General features: G+C 45.0%; 1 protein-coding gene across 2 annotated transcripts in view; it reads left to right on the forward strand.

Annotated features, from left to right (window-relative positions):
• Window positions 1-1,968: 1,968 nt before the first annotated feature.
• LOC141152646 (embryonic protein UVS.2-like) overlaps window positions 1,969-13,429 on the forward strand; it is a 95,418-nt gene continuing 83,957 nt past the window's right edge. The window contains exons 1-3 of one of the 2 annotated variants that reach the window (XM_073637203.1): window positions 1,969-2,104; window positions 12,853-12,987; window positions 13,078-13,195. In XM_073637203.1, the coding sequence (XP_073493304.1) occupies window positions 12,909-12,987; window positions 13,078-13,195 (197 nt within the window). In that variant the 5' untranslated portion in view covers window positions 1,969-2,104; window positions 12,853-12,908. The remainder of the gene's footprint in view (window positions 2,105-12,852; window positions 12,988-13,077; window positions 13,196-13,429) is intronic. The other variant, XM_073637204.1, reaches the window with a different exon arrangement.

Here is a 13,429-nt window from a genome sequence, read left to right on the forward strand (position 1 = left end):
TGAGATCTCTCATCGTGCTCTTTGCTCACTGCTTTGCAATTTGGTAGAAAACAGTCCAGATGCGAATTTAAGAAATTAATATTTAAGGACCTGTTACAGTAATGATCTTTATATGTTTTGAGGAGATTTTCCACCAACTGTTCATAATTATCTGCTCTTGAGTTTACCAAAAAATGAGTTTCTACTAATGCGAATGCTACCCATGCAGCCTTATTCTTGCCCTGAAAAAACAGAGAAACTCCTCATCTAGAAGAAGCTTATAAATCTCAGGTCTAATAAGACTCCTCCCTTTATCTTTGCCTCACTCAACCTTGGAAAATTATCAATGAGATACTTGAATGTTTTTGCATTTTTATCCATTGTCTTTAAAAAGTTCTTCATCAGGTCCAACTTGATATGCAATGGCGGTAACAAACTTTTATGTGGGTCAACAAGTGCTGGATGCAGGACATTTTTACTCTTTCCTGGTTGAAGTGAATGTCGGAGAGGCCAGTCTCATTTATTGTAGTGATATTCTCTTGCACGACTGTCCCACTCACACAGAAAGCAACAGTACTTTTTTTTCTAACCTGGTGACCACTGAGGGGTCACAAATGTTGGTCATAGTTCAGGCACCTCAACAGCTCCTTCATGTTGCCATAGGTTTCTTTCATGTGGAGGCATAACCAACTAGAATTGAAGGTAGTGCATTGCAATTATGCAGCAAAACTTCTTTTAGACTTGTTTTGAACGAATCGATAAACAGTCTTCTTCTGGATTATCACTTATCTTCAGAGCTGCCATTAAACTGTTGATGTTGTTGCATGCCACAGTATCGCCCTCCTTGGGCTATTGGACAAGATCTTTATCACAGTTGTGGAACAAAGAAATCTGAACATCGGCCACTAGGAAATTTCACTGCTATCACCTGGAACCTAAGCACTCAGCCTTACTCTTGGGCAGGTCCAAACCTCTAACAAGATGGTTCCAGTCGCTTTGTAGTATAAGATGTGATTAAGTTGAAGTTGCTGACAGAAAGTCTGGGTCATGAGAGGAAGATGCTTCATGACACCAAGCACCCTTTTCTTCCTCACTTGACTTGACAGAGAATGTTTCTACTTTTGGAATTGGCAGTTCTTCTACATGTGGTATTGCAGATGAGAGATTTGGATACTGTAAAGTTCACTTCTTCTTCCTTGAAACTCCTTTCCTAATGGGGGGCACCACGCAGAAATACCAATCGGTAGTGTCATTGGTTGATTCTCTCCAGATCATTGAGACTAAAAAAGGCATAGATTTCCTCTTCCCATGCAGTCACTTGATAAGATGTGATGCACATCTATTGCAGCATATATGTGGAGCCTAACTCTTAACCTGATCTCCTATTCTGCAGCCAAAATACAGGTTGTAGGCTTTCCTTATCATGGTAGTCAAGTTTCGCTTTTGTGACGAAAAAGTGACTTCTCCGCATATGTAGCAAAAACTATCTGCTTTGTTAATGCAAGAATGAGACTTATATGAAAAAAACATATAGAAATATGTCTATATGCTAAGAAACTAAGCTAAGACATCCTAAAACTGTATATCTTACACAGAGAGCATTTATAAAAGTAGGTGACACAACTGTAATTAGGATTACGTCAACAGAGCTGAGTTGACACTTTTTGACTGGTCACACTAAGATAATAGAAGACTAAAGGCTCAATATACTAAATAGATGATGTAATAGACAAGCTACTAACAATGCAATAATGATGAGGAAATAATAAAGACACAGTTTTTCTATGAGCCTGTATGAATGGTGTCATAAGTAATTACAACCTCTTCCCTTCTTTGAGTTGTAGGGCAGACCTGTGCAGGCACTTTATGCTTTGTCCTACTAAGGGCAGAGCAAAGTCCTGAAATGCGCCAGAACCTATTAACCTGGGGGTGAAGTCGGTGACGGCTCTTGTGCAGTGTGGGACTTTACCCTGCTCTTATTATGACAGTGCATAGAGCGCCTGCGCAGGTAGTATTCATCATTCATTTTCAAAGAAGCCAGGAGGATGGCAGCTGCAAAAATTGAGGAGGTGCGAGAAAAGAAAAAAGACAGACCATACCGAGCCATATGCTAGAATTATATAAGGTATTTTGTAGCATTTGCAGCTGGAGTTGGGGGCTTAGATACAGGTCAATAAACTGAAGTAATAGACTATTTAAGGGTGGTGACTTTTGTTTCTATAGAGTTATAGGCGTAAATGCTATGTTGTGGTTTCTCTTGAATTAACGCTAAAGAGGACATCACTGAATTTAATTGAGAACACAATTGCAGAAACATTTTTAAGGAGTCATTTATAAAACTCAAACACATAATTTCGTAGATCGGAAACTCATATTATATGAAATGATCATTTCCATATAAAGTTTTCATCATTCTTCACAAGTTACTTTGAAGATTATGTTTAATTAGATGGAGGCCTGATGCTATCACATCGGGAGGGCGGTGATGTCACAATGGGGGCAGACTTTGCAGCGTTGAGAATCTCTCCCCGCCATGTGCTCACCCACCTATCCACTCTCTCTTTCCCCCATGTGCTGTCTTCTCCTCTCATGTGATCTCTTCTTTGACCTGTCTACCCCATGTGCTATCACCCTCGTCTGCTGTCTCTCTACTACCTGTGCTGTGTTCTCCTCTCATGTGCTGTCCCGTTTGAGCTGTCTCCCTCCTGTGCTCTGTCTCTCTCCCCCCTGTGTGCTTTCTCTCTCCCCCATCTGCTGTCTTCTCCTCTCATGTGATCTCTTCTTTGACCTGTGTACCCCATGTGCTATCACCCTCGTCTGCTGTCTCTCTACTACCTGTGCTGTGTTCTCCTCTCATGTGCTGTCCCGTTTGAGCTGTCTCCTCCCTGTGCTCTGTCTCTCTCCCCCCTGTGCGCTTTCTCTGTCCCCCATCTGCTGTCTTCTCCTCTCATGTGATCTCTTCTTTGCCCTGTGTACCCCATGTGCTCTCCCTCTTGTCTGCTCTCTCTCTCCACCCCTGTGCTGTCTTCTTCCCTCATGTGTTGTTTCATTTGAGAACACGGCTGGGATCAGCTGAGAGATTCACTGCGCCTGGGCGGAATTCGCAGCAGGAGCAGTAAATCAGATCGCCGCCATCTTTGTGCAGGCAGATAACGGCGTCACATTAAAACTGCAAATGCGCTCCTCCTTTACAAGGATGGCGGCGGTCAGTGAATCATTCGGCTGATCTTGCGTGTGCAGCGTGTACGGCGTGTTCACGACGGTGTTCCGCTGGTAGTACCGCGCTAGAGGTTGGTACCACCAGCGGTTTCCATATTGAGACACCCATCACTTGGGTGTCCCAATATGGTGGTCGGCGAACTTCCGCCTCTTGAAATTCTTGGATCTGGACACATCTGGACGGAACAGGACGTGAAGCCTAGTGTTGAGCCACCCCCGTAGTGTTCGAGTTCGGTTCGGTTCGTCGAACACCCGTGTGTTCGCCGAACTGTTCGTCGAACTGTTCGTCGAACACCTTCGAACACCGTTAAAACCAATGGCAGGCAAACAAAAACACATAGAAACACATAGAAAACACCTTCAAAGGTGTCCAAAAGCTGACAAACTGCTCAGAAGACATAACTAACACATGGAAAAGTGACAAGTACATATAGTCATGCGAAAATAAAAGAGGTGGAGGAGTAAAAGGAGGGGGAGACACAGATATAGGCATGTCATGCCCTTCTAAAATCCAAAAAGTGAGAAGCCGACACGGCCAGTCCGCTCCTGCCCGTGCCACCTCCGTGTCGCCGGGTTTGTGCCAGAGCCGCGGTGAACCCTGACGGCCAGCCCCCCTCTCCCAATACTGGTGCCTGTCCGCTGGTGGGTCGAGCGAGCCCCCCTGTGGTGGAGGCAGCTCTAAGCTTTTTAATTTAAATTGTCTCTCTAATTTGAATGAATACACTTTAAATCCATTTACAAGGATCTATTGGAGGGCAAGTCTCATGCCAGCAGCCGCGGTAATTCCAGCTCCAGTAGCGTCCACTAAAGCTGCTGCAGTTAAAAAGCTTTTATAAGGATCGAGCTCGGCTGTCCACCGCAAGGCATCCTACTGCCAGTCCCAGCCCCTATGCCTTGGGGTGCCTCCTGATGCTCTTCACTAAGTATCCCATGGTCCCGAAGCATTTCCTTTGAAAAAATTAAGTGTCTAAACTACAGGTGGTGTAGCTTGCTTAACAGCCGGGATAATCCGCTGACTAGCAGACACTGCTACTAGGCACAAAGTATTTCCTGGGCTACATGCAGTTAAAAATTTGTAATTAGATACTCTCGTTGGATGCTGAGAAAGCATTCCATAGAGTCTCCTGGCACGCCATATATGATTCTCTTAAAAAGCTTGGGGTAGGGGTCTAGGGGACCCTTTTATAGCCAAAATCACGGCCCTGTATCGCAATACGTCACCTAGGCTGAAGATAAATGGAACTGTAGCACCCTGAGGGCTCGGTTGCTACAGACGTATTGCACCTCACCCAGAGGTGTGATATCTCACTCTCAGGTAAGGATGGAGTGTGGATCAGGACCCGACACCTGCATGCATTACACCACATTGCCGTGGGGCAGGGCGACCAATATGCCCCTGAGATGGGCACGACAGTCCCTGTCCCTGGCTGGAGTGGGGGGAGGGAACACTGAGGAAGGGGAACCCTGTAGTGCAGGAGCAGGGAGGAAGCAGTTCCTGGGTGCATTGAGAAGGGAGTATAAAAGGTGGGCACCATCTTAGTTCAGTGCAGAGAAGTCTGAGCAGAAGTGGCAGGGAGCAGGGGCTCTGCATGATCTCTGCTCCGGAGGCGGGCCTAGTAACAGAGGCCCAGGCCTGGAAGAGGGAGAAGGAAGGAAGAGGAGCGGAGAAGGCTCCAGGAACGAGGAATGAAGGGATCCCAGGGGTGCGGACGGGCGAGTCGCCACCGCATGCCCGAATCCACCTGCGTGGAGGGGTCAGGCCAAAGGGGGAGACCGGTCCCCGAACTAGTGGAGGCAGGAAACGACCCTCAGCTAGAAACCGGAGGCTCTGACATTTTATGTGGCGCAGCCCCTCGCTACACCCGCTAGGAAGGCACCACATAGGGTCAGGGAAACTGGCGCCAAGTTTACCAAGAGGAGGCCTGAGGCAGCCGGACAGAAGTGTTGGTAAGAAAGGCCAGACAAAGGACACACAAAGGGGGTCCTGTGAAGTGCTCCAAAGTTATCTGGGAGTTGTCTGAGCCCCTCACCTGGTGAGCACAGTACGACGTGGGCAGCCGTTACCTGCAGACGTGGTCTGGATAATAAGAACTGTGAGTAAAGGCCCTGGACTCCATCACTGACTCCGTGTCGTTACTGCTGCTGCCCTGCACCATCACCCCCATCCTCCGCATACACTGCCCTGAGGCTATACTCCTCCCGTGGGGAGTTATGCTACGCTCTGCTGAACCCACAACACCAGCCTCAGCGGTCTGCCCTGTAGCGGCGGTTCACTCTGACCGCAATCCACGGGTGGCGTAGTCGGACATTTAAACATCAAAACCACATAAATAGTTCCGCCACTGGTTTGACCGCCCTGAGCCACGGAACCGGGTCGCCGCCACGAAGACTACAACCACCAGCATTAACCAAAAAGGGTCCGGCTCCGGGTGTCCCAAGGCCCAGGGGGTGCGTCAGAACATTTTCATCACCTTTCACAATCACCAATGGGACAAGGCAGGGATGTCCTCTGTCCCCTCTCTTATACATCCTAGTGACGGAGCACCTGCTCTCATCAATTCGCCATAACCCCAATATTAGGTGGATTGAGGTGGGAGGCACCGAGTACAAGTGCTCTCTATTTGCTGATGATGTCCTAGTATTATCACTCAATCACATATATCCATCCCTGCTGTTATGGCTGAAATAGATCACTTTGTTACATGGTAAAATTTTAAAATCAATGCAGCGAAGTCTGAGGCCCTCGATGTCTCCCTCCCCAAATCCATATCGGATTCCATCCAGTCCAACTATCCCTTTGCCTGGCCCTCACAGGGTATCAAATACTTAGGAATTCCTATTCATAGAGACCTCTCCCATCTATGTTATCTTAATTTTGGGCCCTTTATTGAACAATTCCATACAGACCACGGTTGGCAAGTTAGAACTGTAAGATTCACTACGTGAACCACTGGTGTTTTGTGGAAAAGCACATGTACACTGCGTTCCAAATTATTATGCAAAAAGTGTTTAGGAGTGATAAGGGAAGAATTTGTTTGTTTGTCAGTTAAACTCATTGATGGTGATGTGTGTCAGGGCTCTTTATATCACTGTAAGCAATTGCAGACACCTGTGCTAATTAGTTTGGCAGGTGTGTCCAATGAAAGGCAAGACTACTTAAGAAGGCTCTCTCACATTATTAAGCAGCCTACATTTTCTGCCAAAATGGGAAAGAAAAAGGATGTGTCAGCTGCTGAGAAGCAACAAATTGTGGAGTGTTTAGGTCAAGGCATGACTACAATCAACATTGTGCGATGATCAGGATGAAGTGTCTTGGCAATCAAGAAGTATGTAGCTGATTCACAGTACACACGTGTGCGTGCTGATAAGGGCAAATTGAGGACTCTTTCCTACAGGCAATTACGTCAGGTTGAAAGAGCAGCGGCAAAAAAGCCTTGTCATAGCAGCAGACAAGTTTTTGAAGCTGCTTGTGCCTCCAACGTCCCCCGAACAACAAGATGCAGGGTCCTTCAGAGGTTTGCAGCTGTACATACGCCATCCTGTCGACCTCCTCTATCCACTTCACACAAGCAGAAACGGCTCCAGTGGGCCAAACATTACATGAAGACTGATTTCAAAACTGTTTTGTTCACGGATGAGTGCCGTGCAGCGCTCGATGGTCCAGATGGATGGAGTGGAGGATGGTTGGTTGATGGACACCCCACGCAAACACGGCTACAGCGACAACAAGGAGGAGGTGGAGTAATGTTTTGGGCTGGAATCATGGGGAGAGAGATTGTCGGCCCCTTTAGGATCCCTGAAGACGCTAAAGATGAACTCCATAATGTATGTGGATTTTCTCAAACAGCACTTCCTGCCATGGTTCAAGAAGAAGAACCGTGTATTTCACAGGAAGATCATTTTTCTGCATGATAATGCACCATCTCATGCTGCACATAAAACATCTGCATCTCTGGCTGATATGGGCATAAAAGGGGACAAACTTATGGTGTGACTCCCATGCTCCCCTGACCTCTACCCCATTCAGAACCTTTGGAGCATCATTAAAAGGAGTGTCTATGATGGCGGGAGGCAGTTCACATCTAAGCAACAGCTCTGGGAGGGTATTCTGTCCTCATGCAAAACAATTGAAGCAGAAACCATCCAAAACCTGACAAATTCAATGGACGAGAGAGTTCAGAAGCTCCTTTCGAACAAGGGGTCCTATGTGAAAATGTAACATCACCTAGAATAAAGTTTTGAGTTGAAAACTGTTTGATTTCAGTTTCTAACAACCTGCTAATGCTTATAATTTCAAAAATGACCATTTTTTGGTCTTTATTAAAATGAAAAGGTTGATCGAAAAGTTTGGGGGATCTAAGAGTGTGGCAACCCAGTAGTCATGATTAATTCGAATTCTGACAATATGAGGGTCATGCTGCAGGTAGTGCAGCAAGAAGGCACTTATGTGTCTTGCGCATCTCGGAGCCCCAAAATTATTTTCCGGGCTAGATGCAGCTAAAAATTATTTTTAATTTTAAATCTGGTGGAGCTTATTATAGATGGCCTAATAGGATCAGTGCTGCACACTGCTACAAAGCCCAAATTATTTTCCAGTCAAGATACAGATAAACATGATTAGTAATTTGAAAGCTTAAAACGGTTGGTAGGGTGATTTTAACCAATCATCAAGCTTTTACTCTCCCCAGGATGACACAGGGGTAGAAAAGTCGTTTCGGATCCATGATTTGTTCATCTTTATGAACGTGAGTCTGTCTACATTATCAGTGGAGAGCCGCGTGCGCTTATCTGTCAGCACACCACCAGCAGCGCTGAACACACGTTCAGACAGAACGCTGTCTGCGGGGCATGACAAGATCTCCAAGGCGTAAGTGGCTAGCTCCGGCCATTTATCCAGATTGGAAGCCCAAAAAGAGCAAGGGTCCAGTGACACAGTCGTGGCTTCAATGTTTACTTGGAGATACTCCTGCACCATCGTCTCTAGGCGTTGACTATGTGTCAGACTTCTTGTCTCCTGTGGCCTTGCAAAGGATGGGCTAAAAAAGTGGTGAAATGATTCCGCAAAATTGATGTTACCAGCAGATACTGTGGTTCTGTTACGGTTTGAGTGCTGAACACTTGACGGTGCAGGTGGAAGACCGAGAGGAGGTTGAGGAGGCAGAAGCAGTGGAGGAACTTTGACATAAAGAGGATTGACGCACAACTCGTGGGGACGGCAAGACTTGGACAGCAGCCCCTTGTCCTGCTGTCACCATAGTTACCCAGTGCCCAGTCAGCGACATGTAACGCCCCTGTCCATGCCTACTCGTCCAAGTGTCTGTGGTGAAATGCACCCTGTCACACACAGAGTTTCTCAAAGAAGCGGTGATGTTGTGTGCGACATGCTGGTGGAGCGCAGGCACACCTTTCTTTGAGAAGTAGTGCCGACTGGGCATCTGGTACTGGGGCACTGCGAGGGACATAAGGTTTCGAAAATCCTCTGTGTCTACCAGGCGGAAAGGCAGCATTTCTGTAGCCAAGAGCTTGCAGATGGTGAAATTCAACCTCTTAGCTTTCTCATGGCTAGGAGGAAATGGTCTTTTACTTGTCCACATCTGAGGGACCGAGGGCTGGCTATTGTGCTTAGACGGGGTTGATAAGGGTGTCCCCGGCAAACTGCCGGTCTGTGAGGAAGATGCAGGCGGACATGTTAGGTTGCCTTGATCCAAAGGTGGTGCTATCGATGTCGGACAGCGCTCAACACCAGCTGGTGTTACCACCTCCAAAGAAAATGATGACCTGCCAATCACGCTGGCTGTTGCGGGTAAAGAGGTGGCAGGTCTGCGCCCCAAAACAGGTGTGACTGCTGTCCCCCCAGTCACAGAGGATGAAGAGGCCGCGGATGCACAAGATATGGCAGACGGTGGTTGGCCCGGCCGGCTAGGCCACATTGTAGCACACTGAGCTTCCCACTGCAACTTATGCTTCATGTCCATGTGCCGGTTCATGCATGAAGTACTCAAACTATGTATTTTTTGGCCTCTACTTAGCTTTTGCTGACAAATGTTACAGATAACACGAGTTGGGTCATCTTTATCGATCTGAAAAAATGCCCAGGCTATGCAAGGCTTAGCACCCATGCGACCTGAAGAGCCACCACGACTTGTGGTGAGAGGCAGAGTTGTGTTTGAGGATGCAATTGTTGACGTGCTTCCAGTACTACGTCTCTGTCCAGGAAGGCGCAACCTGACCTCGTCGTCACTAGCATCTTCCTCCACCTCCTCTGCTGACCTCATCTCTTGGCTGACTGTGGGTTGACAGTAAGTGGGATCTCCAACCTCATCATCATCACCCTGTGTGTTATCACACCCGTCGTCCTCAGAGCCAACCTGTTCCTGCCCTGACAAAAAACTAAAGTTGTCGCTCCAATCAGGTATTTGAATCTTATCATCGTCTTCCTCATTGTCTCCACCAACAGGAGTTACAGTTTGGGAATGAGGGTCTACATTATGGTCAGAACCTTCTGCGTCTGGTCCTGGATCCGACTCATAAAGATTCTGGGCATCAGTGCAGATCATTTCCTCGTCTGGATTCACAGAAGCGCTGGAGTCGACCTCTGATTCCCAGGCTATAGTATGAGTAAACAGCTCTGCAGACTCAACCATCTGTTCTACCTCATACTCAGACGGGCAGCTGGAGATTTGGGAGCTGTGAGGAAGCAAGTGCGATTTGGGTGACACCTTTGAGGACTGGAGTATTTGTGATGTTGAAGTTGATGTGGAGGAGAGCCCACTTAAAGGAGCACTTGATATCCGTTGAAGCACCTGCTGTTTTTGTGCCTCATCTGGAATTTGTAGCGATTGGCGTGGCCATAAGAAAGGGATCTTATCACATTGTCCGCTAAAAGAAGTAGACATTTTAGTTTGGCTGGAAGATGGTCTTTCTTCTGCAGATGTTACTGTTGCTTTAACACCTACCCCACGGACACAACCTTTTTTCCCCTTCCCAACACGCCTATTCCGCTTTCCGCCAGCAGCAGGCCTTTTTCCACTCATTTTGGTGGTTAACTAATTCACAACTCTGGAGTTGTTTGCACAAAAAAACAATGGATGGTAACCGAGCAGAGCTGAGTGGCCAAACTGTGGTATTAGGCCAAAACTATTGGCTGGGTTAGATGCAGAAAAAAATTATATTCAATTTGCAACCTGATGGAGGTCAGTATAGATGGACTAATACAACAAGTCCCACACACAGCTAGAAGCCCAATATTTTTTCAGAGGTAGATGCAGAAAAAAATATATTCAGTTTGCAACCTGATGGAGGTCAGTATAGATGGACTAATACAACAAGTCCCACACACAGCTAGAAGCCCAATATTTTTTCAGAGGTAGATGCAGAAAAAAATATATTCAGTTTGCAACCTGATGGAGGTCTGTATAGATGGATTAATAGAACAAGTCCCACACACAGCTAGAAGCCCAATATTTTTTCAGAGGTAGATGCAGAAAAAAATATATTCAGTTTGCAACCTGATGGAGGTCAGTATAGATGGACTAATACAACAAGTCCCACACACAGCTAGAAGCCCAATATTTTTTCAGAGGTAGATGCAGAAAAAAATTATATTCAATTTGCAACCTGATGGAGGTCTGTATAGATGGATTAATAGAACAAGACCCACACACAGCTAGAAGCCCAATATTTTTTCAGAGGTAGATGCAGAAAAAAATATATTCAGTTTGCAACCTGATGGAGGACAGTATAGATCGACTAATACAACAAGTCCCACACACAGCTAGAAGCCCAAATATTTTTTCAGAGGTACTGTAGATGCAGATAAAAATTATTTTTAATTTGCAACCTGATGGAGGTCAGTATAGATGGACTAATAGAGAAAGTCCGACACACTACTAGAAGGCCAAATATTTTTTCAGAGCTAGATGCAGAAAAAAATTATATTCAGTTTGCAACCTGATGGAGGTCAGTATATATGGATTAATAGAACAAGACCCACACACAGCTAGAAGCCCAATATTTTTTCAGAGGTAGATGCAGAAAAAAATATATTCAGTTTGCAACCTGATGGAGGTCAGTATAGATGGACTAACAGAGAAAGTCCCACACACTACTAGAAGGCCAAATATTTTTTCAGAGCTAGATGCAGAAAAAAATTATATTCAGTTTGCAACCTGATGGAGGTCTGTATAGATGGATTAATAGAACAAGACCCACACACAGCTAGAAGCCCAATATTTTTTCAGAGGTAGATGCAGAAAAAAATATATTCAGTTTGCAACCTGATGGAGGTCAGTATAGATGGACTAATACAACAAGTCCCACACACAGCTAGAAGCCCAATATTTTTTCAGAGGTAGATGCAGAAAAAAATATATTCAGTTTGCAACCTGATGGAGGTCAGTATAGGTGGACTAATAGAACAAGTCCCACACACTGCTAGAAGGCCAAATATTTTTTCAGAGCTAGATGCAGAAAAAACTTAGATTCAGTTTGCAACCTGATGGAGGTCAGTATAGATGGACTAATAGAATGATGCTATGCCCAAAAGATTTTACTTCACTAGGTGCAGTAAAAAAATTGGTATTCTATACACAGGTGGTATATCTTGCAACACAGATAGACTACTCCACTGACTAACACACTCTGCAATAGGCCAAAAAGGATTAGCTTTGCTAGATTCAGCCAAATGCTGTGAAAAAAACTTGCACAGCACTGGCACAGACCTGCCTGGCAAAAACTGATAGGAACTGATGTAACCTAGTCCTGAAAAGGACTGCAATTACAATTAGTCTTTACTCCCACAATCTATCTATTTAAGAGCACAGACCTGCCTGATAAAAGTCGTAGGAAATGCTGTAACCTAGTCCTTAAAAGGACTGCAATCACAACTATTCCCTACTCCCAAGCTATCTGTATATTTGTGCGAAAATTGGCTTGAAATTAACAAGGTATAGCGCACACAGCAACAGCGGTGCCGTCTAACACGCAGCTGCAGCAGTGAGAAAATGGTGGCGACGGGGAAAATGGCTTGGTCTTATAGGGCAAGGACATGTGACATACACTGCCAATGACACATGCCCTTGCTTGTGTGAAAAAAAGCACTTCGCTCCGTGTGTGCGCTGCTGATAGGCTGACAGATTGCACCTCCCCACTGTAAATGCGGGAAAGAGAAAAAAAATGGAGATCTTCATTTTTCCTGCAGAGATCCATCCCCTGCCCCTCCCCCCACCCCGCTGTACACTCAAACTGCGTATTAACATTAATTTTCATCATTACTGAGAAAAAATCCAGTTATGATTTTGGTGCACGAACAGTTATCGAACATAACCTCGAACAGCCGAATTTTTCTCAAATTGTTCGTGTTCGCCGAACGGCTCGAACACCGCCCAAAACAGCTCGAATTTGAGATTGGCGAACAGTTCGAGTAGAACAACGCTCATCTCTAGTGAAGACATTACAAGGTAATTATATTATAGACTGTTACTTCATCTCTCCATGGTGTCCATTAGTGCAACATCTGATAACTGAATAAAGAAGACAATGATATGCTGTGAATGTTTCTCTTTTACAATATATATATACATATAGATAGATAGATAGATAGATAGATAGATAGATAGATTCAGCATTTAAAATGTCACTATCTTTTACATTTAGCTAATACCTTGCCCTTACAAGAAGGGGACATTTTGGTGAAAACTGGACGCAATGCTATGATCTGTACAACTTGCAAGTGGCCCAAATCTGCAGATGGGACGGTCATTGTACCCTACAATTTAGCAGCAGCTTATAGTGAGTTTTTCTCGATTATTTTATAGCTAAGGTGATCATGCCTATTGTCCAACAATAGATTAATTATAAAAAATATTCTTGTAACTCCAGATGATAATCATCGCAAGCTGTTTCAGAACGCCATGGATGAGTTTGAATCACTTACATGTGTGAGGTTTGTGCCTCGGACAGTAGAAAACAGTTTTGTCAACATTGTGTCTGGAGGAGGGTAGGTTCATCTTTGACATTTTACCAAGTTGTATTGAATAAAAGGTTATTCCACTTCATGCCGAGTAAAATAATCTATTCTTGTAGATATACGGTATATCAAGTGAAGCAATGATAATTCTGTTTCTAAGATTATTGTATTGGGGAATTATGTATATGAAGCTTAGTGTATCAGTACTAATTTAAAGATGAATTCCGTAATGTAGTCAAAGTTTAGAACATTTTTCTAAAAGAT

Source organism: Phyllobates terribilis, unplaced genomic scaffold, assembly GCF_046119375.1.
Source record: "Phyllobates terribilis strain yellow unplaced genomic scaffold, ASM4611937v1 Scaffold_6__1_contigs__length_29720123, whole genome shotgun sequence".
In the NCBI taxonomy this organism is placed as follows: Eukaryota; Metazoa; Chordata; class Amphibia; order Anura; family Dendrobatidae; genus Phyllobates; species Phyllobates terribilis.